At 37.1% G+C, this 18613-nt stretch overlaps 1 protein-coding gene across 1 annotated transcript in view; it reads right to left on the bottom strand.

The window, feature by feature from the left end:
* LOC150110552 (serine/threonine-protein kinase 10-like) overlaps positions 1–18613 on the bottom strand; it is a 283018-nt gene that overhangs the window by 3001 nt on the left and 261404 nt on the right. The window contains exons 19-21 of the mRNA XM_090399708.1: positions 12503–12700; positions 2875–3000; positions 36–149 (exon numbers count right to left, since the gene is read on the bottom strand). Coding sequence (XP_090255834.1) covers positions 36–149; positions 2875–3000; positions 12503–12700 — 438 coding nt within the window. The remainder of the gene's footprint in view (positions 1–35; positions 150–2874; positions 3001–12502; positions 12701–18613) is intronic.

Here is an 18613-nt window from a genome sequence, read left to right as displayed (position 1 = left end):
TAAATCTGAATTCAGCATTAATTAGTAATACGTACTTCTTTTCTCAACTTTAAGCTTGCTTTCCATGCTCTTAGTTCAGAAGCATACTCTTCTTCTATCTCTTTCAGTTTTGCTGTTTCATGTTCCATTAACGTTTTTCTTTTTTCATTCTGAAAGTAGAATATTCGATATGTTTATCTTTACAGAAATAAGGATATCTGAAACCTTATCCATTAAAGCTATCAAAAACTTGATTTTAAAAAAAAAAACATTAATCCAGTCCATTTATGCTGTCCATTCCATGTCAGAAGCAGAACACAGTTAAGCTATTTTAGAATTAACTAATGTACACAGAATGAAGGGAAAAATCAATTAAGAAACTTCATTAATGTGATTAATTTTTATACCTCTATATACTTCTTTTTTCCCCCCCTTAAAATAAGTTACATTTTTATACAAATACACAAAACTGTGCCCAGGGCTCCAGAATCCACTCACTATAGGCAGGTTATTAGACGAGTAGATGGTGAATTTTCAGTCTCATTCTCAATTCATTCAAAATATGTTAACTTATTTTCTTATATTTACATGGAAAAAACTTCTCATTCACTGTCAAGTTATTTAATTACAGGCAGCCAATAATGAATTCAAGAAATTATTTCCAACTAGGAGATGGCTACTTATGTAATTAATTTAATAAGTTAATTCAATTTTCCTCAATGTTAAAGGTTAGTTTGCATGAAAATGCTCTCAAAGATATGCCCTGCTGCTGTTTGGAAAGGTGAAGTAATTCCAATATAAAGCAACAGGTGGCACTATTTAATTCTCAACCTCTGCAATAAGCTTAGGCTTATGTGGTGTTTGCAATCTAATTTGGAAATAAATAGCCAAGAATTTTCAAATGACATTTTATTTTGCATAAGATGCAAGTCATTAACTATTCTTATAAAAATCAGAGATACTATTAAACAAACAAACAAAATAAGTTTAATAATCCTTAGCAGGCGCTGATTTGTAATATAGTACAGGCATAAGCTTAGTTTCACAATGTCAATTAGCTTAGTGAAAAGAGCTTCATAGCAACTTTTTTGCTGTTTTCATACACTTTATTATTTGTCTTTACTATGGAATTGATTATTATTTATGAATAATTATAATTTACATAAATTCACCCTCTGGTATGAACAATACATGAAAGAAAACACAAAATACACTTTAAACTGAAAGTGAGTGTAAGGGACTAGAAAGTGTTAATAACACTGAAAAAAAAAAAAAAAAAAGACCCAAGGAATACAAGTGGTTGTGCTACAAGGAAAAAAATATCCTGGGGTTGCTGACAGCAACTCTAGATTATCAGAAAGTTTGAGGATTTCTCAAAGTGGAGATATTAGATTTCATGAGGTGTCAATTCTCAGCAAAATGCTGTAACACAAACTCAGAAAAGATGCTATAGCTGTTTGCCAAAGAAAGATAGATTACAACTAGATATTCTTGACTTGGAGATTGCAAAACATCTCCTTCTTGGTATCAAATACTCCTTGATATCCTATCAAGAAGGAGTATTTGTGGAACTACAAAGCTGGTGATTATGACATGCTTAGGAAGAAGCTTAAATCTGTACCATGACATAAAACACTGCGGGGTAAGGATGTTAGTAGTGCATGGGATATAGTTAAACATCATCTAGAGGAAGCAGTATTAAATTGTATACCTAGAGTAAGGAGGGTTAATCGGGTAGGAGTTAGATGGATGAATAATATCATTAAGCACAAGCTGCAGAAAAAGAAAATGATGTGTGTGTTGTGGGGTACATAAAGAGAAAGGTGGCCAGCAAACTCATGAACAGTACAAGGCTCTGGCAAGAAAGGTAATGCATGGCAAGGAAAGCAAAATCTGATTATGGGAGGAATCTAGTCAAGCAGGCCAAAGGAAATCCCAAAGAGTTCTTTATGTGGCAAGTAAGAGGAAGAATGACTATTGAAGATTAATCTTAATGAGTGATGATGGTCATGAGTAGACAGAAGTGGAGAAAATAGTTGAGTCACTGAGTGATATACCACTTTGCAAGGGTATATCATCCTAGTGAGGTTACTGCTTTAATCTATGTGACAGACACTGTGGGAACAGAGGTGGATGAATTGGAGGTTCTTAGGATATTGCAGAATCTCAATGTAAACACAGCTGTAGGATTAGATGAGATATTATTACATGACACCTCCAGGGAGGGTACCTACTCTACAGCTCTCTGTCTCCACCACTCAAATCCACCAACTACAGCGAATCTCGTCATTCATCTACACCAAAGCCATCTACTGCCCACCACCAGCACTAGTATTTTCGCAGACAATCACAAACATCCATACCCACAGTGGGATTCAAATCTGCAGCCTTTCGGCTGGAAAGCAGATATGCTAACCACAGTGGCAAATGTCAGCTATGGTTTTGCGAGAATGTGCAAGGGCTGGCAATGCCTTTGACTAGGCTCTTTAATTTAAATCTCAGCTCTGGTAGAGTTCTCAAGATAGTGGAAAGATGGCAAAATAATTCCTTTGCATAACGAAGGTTCTAAGACTGCAGTAGCAAATTACATACCAATCATATTTCACACAACATAAATTTGACTTTGATGATAGCAGCCCTTATATTTCAATATCTAAATTTCCCTTGCTTTAAATAGCAGACAATTAAAAAAAAATTGTTATCTTTAATAAATAAAGGTTCAAAAATACATCAAAATTTCCCTTGCTTTAAATAGCAGACAATTAAAAAAAAATTGTTATCTTTAATAAATAAAGGTTCAAAAATACATCAAAATTTCCCTTGCTTTAAATAGCAGACAATTAAAAAAAAATTGTTATCTTTAATAAATAAAGGTTCAAAAATACATTCAAGTACCTGATATTGCTCAAGTTCTTTGATATAACCTTCACCAGATGTTCTCAAATCTTCTAGTTGACGTTTGTGTTTTTGTTCCTGCCTCTGCTGTTCAGCTCTATATTTTCTTTTTTCTCCCTCCTGAAACTATATACAAAGTAAAAATATTAAGATAAATTTCTCAAGCGCTCTCTTTCTCTCTCTTTCACAAACAACTGAGTTTCAATTGTAGCTTTTTTTTATTTTATAATTTCTTATAGCACAAGAATTACTTTTCTATAGTATGCCCACACTTGTGAGAGCTTCACTTGGTGACTTGCCAAGAATAGTCGATTCATGCCGAAGGTGTGAAAGAAATGAAGGATGTACGAATTGGTTGCTAACACGCGAAATCACGTGCTTTCTTGTCTGTCGCTGTACTAGTAGTAGCTTGATTTTTGTTGTCGCAGAAGACAGAATGATTACCCTATTATCGGAATGGATTCTCCTTCTTGTGACATGCACAGAAGTGTCGAAGGCTTTCGCATCTGTGAGCGTACTATACAGTCTACAGTCCTCCATCCCTCCTCCAAAAAACAATTCCAGTTTTGTGGAATGATAGATGCTAAAACATTTTCCAGACTACATCCACAAACTGCAAAAGGTTGATTGTGGATGGATGATCCATAACCAACCCTCTATGGCATGATCATCACAAAAGTTTGTATTCCTATTGCAGATCCCAATATTCCAAGCTGCAAAAGTTAGTTCTCATCTCTAAGCTAGACTTTCTCATTTTCAGCCTCCATTACAAAAGTTAGAGTTCTAAAAATAGGAAAAACCATTTCTTCATATACTTGCAAATTATATTCTGTATTATATTGTACAATATATTATTATATTATATTGTTACTAAAGTCATAGAAAGACTCCAGTAATGATGTATATAATAAATATCTCAAAAAGAGGACCATAAAAGAAACCAAGAGATGATAAAGGTTATATAAAAAGTGAAGATAGATATTTAATGTCTGGAGTAGTAACTTTTAATGAGTGCTAATCCTCAAAAGTTTAAAGGCTAAGCTGGTGTACATGATATATGAGTAGAAATGCACAAATATGGATGTATAAAAGTTTCACTGTGACTCCACTGCATAATTCACAAGGTCTAGTTAGAGGTCCGTGCGGTTAGCCTAGTGGCTTTGCGCTTCGCAACCATATGCCTGGGGAAGGAGTGTCCTAGGTTCGATTCCCGTCCACGACGTGAGGAGCTTAAGGATCTTCCTCAGCCATAGCCAAGTTAGCCGGTCTCGGGCGTGGGCAGCAGGGTTTTTCATCCCGCAAGCAGGCAAACCGGCCCCATGAACACACAGGTTACAGTCATAAATACTTACGGCAAGGAAGGCAACGGGAAACCACCTTGCTCATAATCATCTCTCCCGAGAATGGTAGCATATAGCTACCCTCCCCCGGCCGTATGGCAGATGGGAACCAGAAGAGTTAGAGGTCGAAATCCAAATGATTGGAGTTTGTTAGTTTGATTTGCTGTGTTATGTTGCCAGGACAGCTGTGATCATGCTGCATCAGTAAATGATCATAGTAGTATACGAGTTAAAAAATAGTAAAATATGAAATAAATGGATATAGATAAAAATGCATGTCTACAAAGAAGTTCTAAAATGATCAATGAAAAAAAGGAAAAAGTTCTTTAGAGCTATTATCATTAGTCTCTCTATTCCATGATGGCTGCCACTGGGATAGAAGTTTGTGTCTGATCATCTCTGCCAGTAGTTGGTGTATGGAAAAGATAGATGGTGAATGTTTGAGAAATGAGCTAACCTGGCTGCAGTATATGGAGTCTCGGCTCCCTTTATCCCAACATGACTTAGAATCCAACAGAAGCGTACATCTAAGTGTAGCTTCCATAATTGAAAGAGGCAATGTTCGATTTCAGGGAACATCGGATTTTTTTTGTAGCTCTGTACTTATTGCCTGATGAGAACTTTCACGTCTGAATATATTATGAAACTTTGGTAGCAATGCAATCTGATAGATTTTAGTGCATGCTCTATTGCTTATAGGTGAGCTGTAAAGTTGGTACACTAGTGGAATTTATGCAGATATAACACTGTCTTGAAAGATGACAGAAGATCCCACTAGTTCCTCTGATTTTGAAACATCCATACAGACAGGCACAAAATCAGAGTATTCAATTCTGTGAGCTTCAAAGAGCTGCTGATATACAACCGAAGGAGTGAAAAATTTTGGTAGCTTGCTGAAAAAAAAGCTATATGCAGGTATTTATGACTGCTGTGGTGGAACTGTATTTAGTGATGTATAGGCTATGTTATCTAATGCAAATTTCTAGAGCTTATAGGAGAACTCTGATTCACAAACTGAAGGATTTTATGACAGCCTGTCAAGTGCTGTATCGATTCTCCCATCATGGACAATAAATAACCGGCTACATGGTAGTCGAATAGGTATTTTATTTTGTTGCATATAACACAGCTGTTACTGTCAAAGAAACAAAGGTAGTTTATTTGCCTCATACAGACTAGGAACAGATTTGTGAAATGCTCCAGTTGCAATTCTGAGGCTTGATGGTGAATAGGACCTAGCCATCACAGTGTACTCTCCCTGGCTGAAGCAGACTTGGGACCCATAATCAAGTTTTGATTATATCAAAGCCCTGTACAAACAAAGCAAAAAACATGCCAGCATCCCAAAAGGCAGAAGATGTGTACAATATTCATCACTTTACTGCATTTGTCTCATAATTGATGTATGTGAGAGAGAGACCTGAGTTTGCTGTTAAATGAGTCCCAAGAACTTAGCTTGTGGAGCAATGGGATTAATACTTGTCCTAGTTGGAGTTTTAAGTTAGGATGAAGATGTTGTCTGCAGTAAAAGTGCACAAACTATTTGGCTGTGAAAATCTGAACTAATTTGCAAGCATCCATTTTAAGAGATGACAGAAGATTAAGTCATCCATATAGAGGAATCCTTTCTTTTAGCATTACACAGTGATCAGCATTCATTTTAGTAAAATTGTGGGGACTTCAACCGTGTTAGGATTAATTATTTTAATTTCCTGACGTTTTGACCTTCATATGACGGTCTGGAGTATGCACAAAGACAAGCTATATTACATTTCTAAACAGTCAACCAGAGTGACAATGATTTGATCAATCGTTATACCACTGGCCTGACCTCTAGCACGTGCACACAAAAAAAAAACCCATCAAAGCTATATTCTATTTATAACATCGTCAGAGAACAAATTTATATAGATAGTTTTAATACAACAAAGTAGTGGCCTTGGCCAAGTGGTTAGCATATCCACTCTCCAGCCAACAGGCTGTGGATTCGAATCCACTGTGGGCATGGATGTTTGTGTTTTCTGTGAAAATACTAGTGGTGGTGAACAGTAGATGATGTTGGTTTAGATGATATGATTGGTGGATGAGGTTGAGTGGTGTAGACGGAGAGTTGTAGAGTGGGTACCGTCCCTCAATGAGTCTTGGACTTCCTGGAGGTGTCAAATAATAATATCTGTAATTGTATATTCGTATACTCCAGATGATGACTTTAATATGAAGGTCGAAATGTCAGGAAATTAAAATAATTAATCCTAACACGGTTGAAGTCCCCAAAACGAATCCACATAAAGAGCATTACTTATTGTTGAAGGAAATTGTTATCAGGTTAACCTTGACTGCAAAAAAGCATGGTACTTAAAACTGAACCTTTTGGGACTTTTTTCTGTAGGTTATATGGTCAAAAGAGAGTGAGATTCCCAGTCGGACTTAGAACATCTGGTTAGATAAGAAGTTCTTGATAAAAAGAGGGAGATTCCCTCAGACCAAAATTATGTATCAGTATTCAAAATCCCCAAGAAGTGTTGTATGCTTTATTCACATAAAAAAAAAAAAAAAAAAAATATATATATATATATATATATATATACAACCAATACTGGATGCTTCAGGTAGGCATCTCTAATGGATGTCTCCAGCCAGACAAGATCAGTAGTACAACGAAAATTCTGAAGCCACATTAAGTTCTGAAAAAAAAAAGAGCGTTTCTCTTCAGAAACCATAAAAGACATCTTGGACAAACAGCTGGTTCAGAGCAATTGGTGAGTAGTTATTTGGGAATCGTGGATCCATCTCTAGCTTGGGAAAGGCAATTATAACTGCCTCCTGCTAGACATCTGGACATATGCTCTCAGAGAAAATTTTGTTGTAAAGGAGCAAAAGTTGATTCATGGATGATGGTAGCAGATGTTTTACCATTCATAATAGATATTGTCTAGTCCAACAGTAGTTGAATGGCATTTAAGCAAAGCGGCTTTCGTTTCTTCTTTAGTGAAAATGGCCTGTTGTTTTCATTGGTGCAGTTCAAAGAAAACTGGATTTGTTGTTTATCTGTGTTGCTTTTTTGGGAAAGGAGCTCAGGGAAGAGGGAAGGGGGGGGGGAATAAGATGCTGATATTTAGCAAAAAATATCTCTCTGAGTGTATCAGCAGTTGCTGTTGGATTCAGCAACCGTGCAACCATTTTGTTCAAAGATAGAGAGCCAGTGGTTGGTATATCTGCCCTTCATTTTACAGATTTTGTCCCAGACTTCTTTAATGTTGGTTGCTTTGGTTATTGGGGAGACGTATACTGGATCCAGGATTCCTTTTGACTCTGATGATAGATGCATCTTGCTTGGGGCATGTGTGAAAGAAATGAAGTTTGTTGTTGTGGGGGATCTTCCAAAATAATCCCAAGTTTTCTCCTGAGCTTCTTTGGTTGCTATGCAATTGTTATTCTGCTGTGGCTTATGGAAACATGAAAAATGACTAGATGTTTTAGTAATTGTTATAGCAATTTGTGTAATACACAGTCACATGATTCACTAGATCACTATGGAAAAAGAGCTGACCATTGCAGAATCAAATTCATGAGCCAGTCAGCTTGCTCAATTTTCCATCATGATATCTGTGATGGAATGCATAGTTGCCCATGCAGGAAGGCAGATATCAAAGGAAAGCGATCGCTCCCAAATAAATTCTTGTCAGTTTCCCACTTGAAGACTGGGAAAAGAGAGGGTGAGTTAAGCCTATTGCAGTAAATGTTCAGGTAGGTATACTGAAGAAGGTGTTGCTGCCTGTGTTTAGGGAGAAGAGATTATTTTTGTGAAGCATTGTTCGAATGTTGCATCCATTTAAATCCTCCATTAATAGTAAGGGGTAGTAACTGCAATATGATATCATCAAGGTCATCTTAAGAGATATCTGCAGCTGGAGGGACAGAGATGCAGTATACTAGTGTTTCAAATGAAAGTGGGAGAGCAACTGCTTCTATGTTCATATTGAGTGAGACTTGCTGAAAGGGGATAATTGCCCACGAGAATGGTGCCACCTACATTGGAAAGTCCATCCTCTGCCCTGTCCATCTGAATGATGATAGGGTTCTGTAATGTTGGATCATCTCACAGATTTAGATACATTTCCTGCAAGCAGAAGCATACTGGTTTATGCTGTTTTAAGGATACTTGTGACATAAGATTGAATGATATATGCACGTAAACACAAGAAAGATATTTAATTAACCAAATATTTCGGTCTGGAAATAGCAGACCATCCTCAGTGGTATTACAAGAACAGTTTTAAAAAAGACAAACTAGAATACTAACGATAGATCGTAAAAAATAGAACACGCCGCGTGATGTTATATCACTAAGTATGAAACGGAATATTTTGAAGTAGAGACATGATTGAAAAAAAAAAAAAAAATTAATGAGTAATCTTGATGAGGCTTTCCCAGATTTTTGATATAGATATACAGTCATTACGATTCAGGTTGGGACAATGGAGCAAGGAACTTTCTTGTGTTTACGTGCATACATCATTCATACTGGTTTATATTTGTGCAAGAGGGTCTTGATATCATTGATGTTTTGATGGAATCCAGAGCAATTCCATTGTAGGAATGTTTTCATTACTTCTTTTTGGTAGTATCACCTGGCTTCCTGAATTTAGTAGTTTTGCTTTCAATGGCCTTGGATTTATTTCCTTTTTAGAGAAAAGAGAACAGAAAAAAACAGAATGGTGCATATTCCGTTATGTCTTTTTATTAGTGGATTTTTGTTTAGAGGGGACCATTTTTGACATATCCCCAGGAGTGAGTTCATAGTAATTGGTGTTCTTCATTCGCTCAAAGGATGGCAAGCAAGTCATATGGGTTTGGATCCCTAGTAACACTTTTTTTGACAGCTGCTTTATTTACATAAGAGGGTTTACCAGATGTTGCCCTGCCACCTGCTCTTTTTATTCTTTGTATCTCCTTATCATTCCAGCATTGGCAGGCTATGAAGTATGCCAGGTGGTCTTCCTCACAGAGAGCATTTTGGTATTTTGCTCTTACAGCATTTATTCTCATGATCTTAACTGCCACATTGGGCACAGATGACAGAGCCACAACAGGCAGTTTGAAAATTACCATATTTCTGGCATTTAAAGCATTATAAGGGGTTTGGAATATAGAGCCTTACTGCATAGCTGAGATAATCTGACTTTCACATAAGTTAGTTGTTTTGGTTTCTTGAAGGTAAAGATGATGTTTCTGGTGGGAACCAGATGCCCATTCCTATGTATCAGGATTCTTCTTATGGCTGTCACCCCTTGGTCCTTGAGTTCGAAACATATCTGTTCACTGTCCACTCTGATATCACACCTCTTGAAAAGTTTCAAGTTTTGTGGGAAACTGCAATATCACAATAACTGTAATCAATATTCCCCTGATAGATGTTGCATGGAGTAATTTTTCTGATTGTGCTACTGTAGCTGCTTCAATAATGATATCTTGCGAACAAAGTTTCCTTACATATTTTGGAGATCCTGCCAACTCTTCCAAACCCCTTCTTCAGAACGATGGTCAGCTTGCATATGAACGGCTCGTTTTGTGGAGAAATTACCCAGCATTTTGCATCAAACGATAAGTATAAGGGCTTTTTAAACCAACTTCTCAATTTGGAATTTTTAAAAGATCTAGCATTAATGATTGATATCCTATAGGAATTATCATATCTGTCAGGAGCTCTACAAAGTCACAATATCAGCTAAGTTACGCTTAGGCCTCTTTTTTTTTGCTCGACAATGCGAGCCCTTTGTTAAAATTTCCATAGTTCACCACTGGCGGTAATCAAATCTAAGTTCTTCATCCTCATGTCCTCCTCCACCACCAGCTCCCTCCATCTCTTCTTTGGCTGCCCTTGCTCCCCCCCCCCTCCCTTGCACATCCATCTGCATGACCTTTCTTCCCACATACTCATCACATGACCAAGCCATCTCAACCTTGCCTCTTGTATCTTCGCTCCTAAGTTCAGAACTTTCACTGTTCATCCTTACATAGTCATTTCTCAGACGGTCCTGTCTGGTCACACCACACATCCACCTAAGCATTCTCATCTCTGCTACCTCTATCCTGCTAATGTTATTTTTCCTCAGGGCCACAGTTTCCATAGCATACGTTATAGTTGTTCTCACCACTGTCCTGTAGAATTTTCCCTTTAGAATGACAGCACCCTCTTATCACGTAACACTCCAGCCATCACTCTCTCTCTCTCTCTCTAGTTCCCATTTCCTTCTCAGCCCTCAGTCCAAGTATCTAAAGTCACTAACCTTCCTGATGACATTTCTGCCCAGCTGCAGATCTGTCTCTTGGCTTCCACCCCCCCCCCCCTTTGCAACACATGTACTCTTCCATCTTTCCAATTTATCTGCCACTTCTTCTCTCGATTCTGCACACAGCACAATTTCATCTGCATACAACATTGTCCAAGGCACGTCTTAGACAATATCTTGTACACTCATGAGGATACATCAGGAATATGATGATGGTAGATTGGATTATATCATAAATGCAAAAAAAGCAGAATGTTTAATGAAACTATCACTAATCATTTTATACTGATTTAATAGCACTGTTAGATCTCAAATGAGGAATTTTCATTAAAAAAATTTTTCATTCAAGGTCTAACTAGAATAAAATAACAACTAAGAGATACTTGTACTATAGTAGGAAAACAAATTGTAAGAGGGAGCATAAATGAATAACTGTAATGTGAAGTACAAAGGAAAGATGAATTTTGTTTATCTAAATAGAGATTCCGTTTTGTAAGTTGTAGCGATCAAATTGTAGTCTACGTGAACTGTATATCAAGTGTAAACAAAGGTCCAAAGGTCGCATGCTAGCCACCAAGTTTAGCATAATGCCTGAGGCAAAAGCTTATATGGAAGGCGAACTGAGTTTGTGTTCCCCGAAAAGGAGCAGAGTTATGACGAAACAACTTAAGGGCACAAGGGAAAGTGCCGTGTGAAGATTTCTGCAGAGGAAAAGAGGGCGCAACGGAGCTAGAATAAATAAAAATTTGCGCGAGTTTCAAGCTCTCTCGAGTTTGTTCCTGTTCTCACTTGGACCTGCGGTTGCTGACCAGTGGAAGAAAGTACTGCGATGTCGGACGATGAGCTCTTCCCATGGATGCTTGATGGGTACCAGACGGACAGTATGCGAGAAGTCAGCATCCACTGTTTCGGGCGGCTGGTAGAAGTCCTACCGGAATGAGGTAGTGGAATTTTTTCCAAAGACGGTAATGCTGACCAGAGTGACCCACCAGAGATCAAGACGAACGCTATCATCGCCAAGGTGCAGAGAAAGGCCTTATCAGATGAACAACATGATCTCCACATGGACAGTGTAGCGTCGTATCCAACAAAAGAAGGCGGACCAGGCGGAGATGGTAATCAAACACAGCGATGGTAATGTACAGAACTTTCTTACTTATTTTCCAATTGTATTAGAAGAAAAGGTGAATCAGTTTCTAGTGGAAAGGAAATTATGGACAGATATTTAGGGAACTCTGAATGACTAATATGCTTAGCAATTTGTGGGTTTTTCATTAGACTGGTTGTCTGAAAACTTATGCACATGTGTGTACCCAAATTGATGTGAGGAGCTAGTATTGTAGATAGAATCTAATTAGAATTTTGTATTGTGAACGTTATGTTTATCATTGATTAACTTAGAGGCTAGAGTTGATCATTTATTAGAATGTTCACTTGTATTTGCCAGTTTGATTTAGTGTTTAATTGATAAAATTCTTGTGTATGTTTGAATCTAAATGTAAGTGCTCTAAGATCTTAATAAACATGTTTTGTTATGTAAACCTGAGTTTTGCCTGAGCATGAGACCAACTCATAAAAATCTGAACCTATGCGAAAGGAATAAGATACGGGAATTTAGAACGTGAGGGTCATGACTGCAAGCTAAGAATCCTGCAGATGTTGCAGAGCTTTAGTAAGTTAAGATTCTGGGAAGGTCTCTCTGAACAAGATTCTTCTGTTCTAGGACTGGTGCAGCTTCAAAAAACAAATTTGTCAGTGTCTGAAAAGGAGATGGCCCCAGAAAGAAGGTCTAGAGAATCCATTCTTAGTTGGTGACTAAATTTTGCTTTCATAGAGAAGTTAAAAAGGGTGATTTGGAGTTTTAAGGTTAAAAAATTCTGGAAGGGATAGATTACAGTATAGGGGAGGAAGTTACACTAAAGAAGGCATCAAATTTTAGAGAAAACAACGTCGTAACAGCACTATTAATAAACATAAGAAATTAACTTGACATACTTTTTTTATTTTTTCTCTTTCATCTTCCTGTGACTCTGGTAGATTGGCCATGCTGATACGCAGGCTTTCTCGAAATATAATTTCACGAGTTTTCATTTCTGTTTTGATCCATTTTGGGAGTTGCCTTTTCTCTATAGTCTGCTGTTTTAATAATTCTTCCTCTTTCTGAGAATTAATTTTTTTTGCATGTTCTAATTCCTGAAAAATTAAGATTACATTAATTTTCTAAGATATTTAAGAAACTAGTAAAGCATTTTATCTTTCAAATATCAAACTGCATAATAAGTAACAAAAAAGGTTTCTCATTTTACAAGAAAAACATTGGAACAGTTTTATATATTTTTAACAGTACTGTATCTTACAAACCAACATGTTTATGTCAGAATAGCCCGTTTGGAGTAAAGTATTGTCTTTTCGTGAGATTTGGCAGGGAAGTTCTTTGCTGCTTATTTTCTCACAGCCAATGAAATGGTTGTTTTAATCATGATTCTTTTTTAGAACAGATACTAAATGAGATATAGGATATGAGAGCAATTTTCAATTCAGGATACATCTCTGAAAGTCTCATTAATGTTTTAATTCAGACAGTGGGAGAAATAAGCTGATAGTTCATTATGTACCTTGCAAAAAAATTAAGAGGAGTCTCTTTCTCTCTCCTTCCTACTGATGAGCATGAATGATTTTTTTTCCCACGTGACTCACCCACAAAAGGTAGTATACATACAGTACACTGGGACTAAGGTTACTTAATTTTTAAGTTTAATATATAATCCAGAAAGTCTGTTGTAACACTAAACATGAAACTTTTTCAAGCCACTTCAGGTCTCCAAATAAGTGATGTCGAGAGTCCTGCACCAAGCAATGAAATTCATCTCCCACTTGAAGATTATCAAGTACATCCATGTAAAAAGTAAGATTCCAACACAGCTTACTGGTTGAAGAGCAGGTACACTCCAACCACCTGGCCAATACCAGGCTGGCAAGCATGCCAGATATGCTCATATTTGCAAGAAATATAAACGAAGCACTAGAATTATTAGACTTTGTATAATAATATATTAAAAATTTGAATCTTTAAATGCTTTCCATGGGGTAGGGAACTTGCAGAACCACTGACTTCTACTAGTCAAATGAAAAGGACAGACAAAATTCTGCCTCATGTGAATATGTTAAGTCAGCAGTTAGAATTGAAGGAGGTACAGGAAGGCAGCTTGATGTAAAATCCGGAATGAGATGGGTGGAACACGATCTCCACTGTTATCATCTATGTGGATCACATTATGAAATGAAAGTGGTATTAAACCTGATAGCAAAGGAGATATTAATCTCGGCTCTTTACTTTATATAGATGAATTTCAACTGCATTCTGAATAAAAAACCTACAGAACAAGTGAAACATTTCAGCTCTTTAGACACAATGTTTAGTGAAGTTGGCAAGTTACAAGAATTTAGAAAGCTGGTATTGTGGTGAGTCAACTGAATAAATTCATATGAATTAAGAAAGAAGCCAAAACATATTGTGGGAACAAAGTAAAACTTATAACAAATTTCTTAGATTGAAACAGCCAATTGGCAAATTTAAATTTCTCATTATTGAATAATTTTGAGAACAGCCAACTACAAACAAGGGATGAGAGTAGGAACCAACCACAAATAAGTGATAACAGAAGCAACCAACTGCCTTTACTAAACAGTCAAGTGATTAACCATTCAAGCAATGCTCTCAACAATGAAGAATTTTTAGGCCTTTACTACTTTGTAAAGCCCTAAAACTTTGAGGTAGCACCTAGGTAAATTAACATTGGATTTTATATATCACACAGAAAAGTAAATGGTTTCTCCCAACTTACACAGCAGATAAAGTGCAATTAGAAACGTCTAACACTAAAGCAATAATTAGTGACCTCACCAAAAACTGAATTAGTAGCTGTGAAATCTTTAAAAGCAAATCACGACATCCTCCTTACTATGCCAATAAAGGGAACATTACTGTTATTTTAAACTGCACAACTTACCATCAAAAAATGAATCAGTTATTCTCTGACACACCTATTGATATGAAATATAATCAAACTAAGAGGATTGAAAATCAAAGAATTACTCAAATCAGTGACCTGCTACTTGCTCCCTGAGAATTTATGGTCTGTCAAGATTCCTAAGGAGAATAAACCACTTTGGCCAATAGCTGAAAGTATCGATAGCCCCAATTATCACCTAGCCAAGAAACGAGCGTCAACACTCCAGAAGCTGATAGGTCATTTCCCTCTCTTAAATGTGTGTATGTGCTCGCACGCGTGCTGGGGGAGGGGGGCGCTTCCGACTGTTAAAGTTAGTTAAATAAATAAAGAGAAATTTTGAAGATAAGTTTTTAATAAGATTAATAATAAATTAGAATATTTTTACAATGATGCAGACGACCAGATTTAATATAATCAAACAATCCATAATTTTTACAGTACGAATAACTTATCTAGTGACAAGTTCAGTATATGAAAGGATATGAAAGAATTGTTGGAAGAAGAGAGAGTAAAAAATGTGAAAGTGAAAATCTTAAGTATATTACCTAGATACAATAGAAATGAATTAAGGTGGCAAATATATATATATATATATATATATATATATATATATAAGATAAGATGGCAAACGATTCAATACATAGGCTGTGTAGAAGGAATGAATGTGAGTTTTGGATGTATGTGGAGTGAGTTTGAGGAAAGAATGGATTTGTATAAGAGGGATGGCCTATACTTGAATGTGTTTGGTATCAGGAGCCTTGAGAAATTAATGATTGATAAGATTAACACAGAGTCAGGTAAACTGGATTATAATGAAAGGAGTGGTGAGAATTGCATGTAAGAGCAACCGTGTTATGTAATAAACTGTGTTAATGATGGTCTCTTCAATTTCCAATGTGATACACAGTATGCATCTTTTTAATCCTAAATGCATAACCCTACACTTTGCAATAACAAACTGACAATAATTATCCTTTGCCCACAATAACAATTTATTTATATCATTCTGCATGGAATCTGTTCTCTGGTTCTGGTTTTCCCTTTCAGTCATTTCTGACCAGTGACTTTGTAGGCAGTCCAGTGATTTCAATGCCCACAAAGTATTCTGGTGAGAATTTTACAGGTAGTTCACCATTGCTTTCCCCATCCCCCAATTTTATCCAGGTTCAGGACCAGCATATGGCTGGGACGTATTCATGACTGTAATCCGTGTGTGTTCATTGGGCTGGTTTGTCTGTTCGGGGAGGGGAAAAAACCGAGTTTCCAGGTGAAAAAACCCTGCCCCCGTATCAGACCAGCTAACTCACCTTTAGTTCAAAGAGACCAGATAAAGGTTCCTCACATCACTGATGGGAATCAAACCCAGGTCTTTCCGACCAAAGGAGGCTCGCAGGGTATCTACATCACCATTATCAACTATTGTCCTCTCCAGTTTTTCATCATCATATTAGAGGAGATATACTAAATGGTATCAAGTGTAAAGGATAGAGTATTTTTAAAAAGGATAGACAACATAGGAGATGACGGGTGGTGGTGGTGGGGGGGGTGCTGCTGCCAATGATACTGAATAACTTTACTCCAGTTAGAGTTGACATCTAAAACTGTTACTAATACTAGTAACAGTTTTCCAAGTGGTAGTGAGTGTGAAATCACTAGACGGGACTAGAAAATGTACAAGATTGGTGGAGACACAATTCAAAAGCAATTGCCGTGCAATTGAGGTGCTTGGTCTGCAGATGAAATTGTGCTGTGTGCAGAATCGAGAGAAGAAATGGCAGATAAATTGGAAAGGTGAAGGAGAGTACTGGGAGAGAGAGAGAGAGAGGCATGAGGCTGAGCAGAAGTAAGAGTACACGTGTTGCAAAGGGGGATGGCAGCCAAGAGACAGATCTGGAAGGAAATGTCATCAGGAAGATTAGTGGCTTTAGATACTTAGATAGATTCAACAATGAAAGAGGATCAAGGGACTGAGAACGAAATGGGATGTTGGATAGAGGAAATGGAGAGAGAGAGAGATGGCTGGAGTGTTATGTGATAAGTGGGTGCTGTCAGTCTAAAGGGAAAAATCTAGAGGACAGTGGTGAGAACAACTATAATGTATGCTATGGAAACTGTGGCCCTGAGGAAAAATAACATTAGCAGGATAGAGGTAGCAGAGATGAGAATGCTTAGGTGGATGTGTGGTGTGACCAGACAGGACCGTCTGAGAAATGACTATGTAAGGGTGAACAGTGAAAGTTCTGAACTTAAGAGCGAAGATACATGAGGCAAGGTTGAGATGGCTTGGTCATGTGATGAGTATGTGGGAAGAACGGTCATGCAGATGGATGTGCAAGGGAGGAGGAGGGGGGGGGAAGCAAGGGCAGCCAAAGAAGAGATGGAGGGAGCTGGTGGTGGAGGAGGACATGAGAATGAAGAACTTAGATGTGGTTACAGCCCAAGACAGGAGAATGTGGAGGAGACTCATTAAGAACAGCGACCATACTTAAGTGGGATAAGCTGAGGAAGAAGAAGTGAGTGCGAAATAACCTGTTGGGAGGTAGACTACAACAAGATCAAATACATAGTGGGGTACTGTTACAGACTTTGTGGATTGGTTGCTAGAGACAAAGAATGCATTTTGAGATTATGATAAGTGCAAAATAAGTACCGTAATGGGGACATTAATTATCTGGACACTGACTGGGTAGTAATGAAATCTCATGAGAAAAATGAAACTGAATTTCTTGAGCTGTTTCAAGACAACTTCCTTCAGCAGCATGTTACAGAAGTAACTCAAGGATTAAATAGCATCAGAAGAAGATTTCTAAGTAAGATGTAACTATTCTGCCTCTGGTTGGTGACAGTAATCATGCAGTAATGATTTGGGAAGTTGCTAAGTTTTTGAATGTTCCATTCAGAAACGATTACATGCTGAACTACACTGAGTAAATGTGTATGGCACCTCTACTCAACACAATAAGTAATGTGCACAACATCTCTGAAAGTCCATGAATTTTCTGATGAAGCAGTTAAGATCCATATGTATTATTTCCATTTTCTGCAAAAAGAAAAAAAGGATGACCTTCATTGGTTATATGATATGCAAATTTCTATGGATTATCCTTAGAGATATCCTCATTCTGTTTATCCTACATGACATTTGAAGCACAAACAGTAAATTATACTTGACAAAAAATTATGTTCTTTCACTTGGTTACAAAGTAAAACTTTGTAACCAAGCGACAGAACTTTCCACCTGGACAGTAATTTTATAAACAACTGATTTCTAGGAATGTAAAAATCTTGTGATCTCAGGGTGAAAGCTACTTTTATTTCATGTTGTCTAAGCATTTTAATAATGTTGCTTTTCTTAGACTTATGTGGTCTATTTATACTGGAACTCTCAAGAACCTTCTGTATTGACATTGGGTTTAATATCTTTCATTTATAATGTTGTACATATGAATTATAAGTGCAGGTAGCATAAAACCCTACTTCCACCTGCTATGCAAGCAAACCATTTTCCTATACATCTTTCAATTCTAACTGCTAAGTTGCAACTTAATTAGAGATGATATATTGTTTCTCTGTATACCATGTCTCATTTACAAAGCAGAAAGATAACATCTGCAACCATTCATTATGATAAACTTATAGAGACTGCAGTTTTCAAGACCCTTCGACACTTCTGTGCATGTCAACAGGAGAAGAATCCATTCTGATAATAGGGTAATCAGTCCGTATTGTGGGATGAGTTGTTTTTTATTACACGTCGGAAAATTAATTTCTCTTTTATGATCATTGTAGTTAACTATGTTGCTTGTATAACAGTTGGAAAATTTTATCTATAAAGCACGTGATTTCGCGTGTTGCAACCAATTCGTACGCCCTTCATATCTTTCTCCCCTTCAGCATGAATCGACTATTCTTGGCAAGTTGCCAAGCAGAGATGTACAAACTGTGGGCATACTATACCATGTTAGAGAATAACTTACATTTCCTGACATTTCAACTTTCACATTAAGGTCATATGGAGCGCGCGCGCGCACACACACACACACGCACACACAGAGAAAGAGAGAGAGTTTACATTACAATCTACGTAGTGTAT

Source organism: Typopeltis vanoorti, chromosome 1, assembly GCF_054136105.1.
Source record: "Typopeltis vanoorti isolate ZY-2024b chromosome 1, IOZ_Tvanoo_1.0, whole genome shotgun sequence".
NCBI lineage: Eukaryota > Metazoa > Arthropoda > Arachnida > Uropygi > Thelyphonidae > Typopeltis > Typopeltis vanoorti.
Note: the sequence above shows the minus strand (reverse complement) of the source record. Positions and strands in the feature narration are given on the sequence as shown.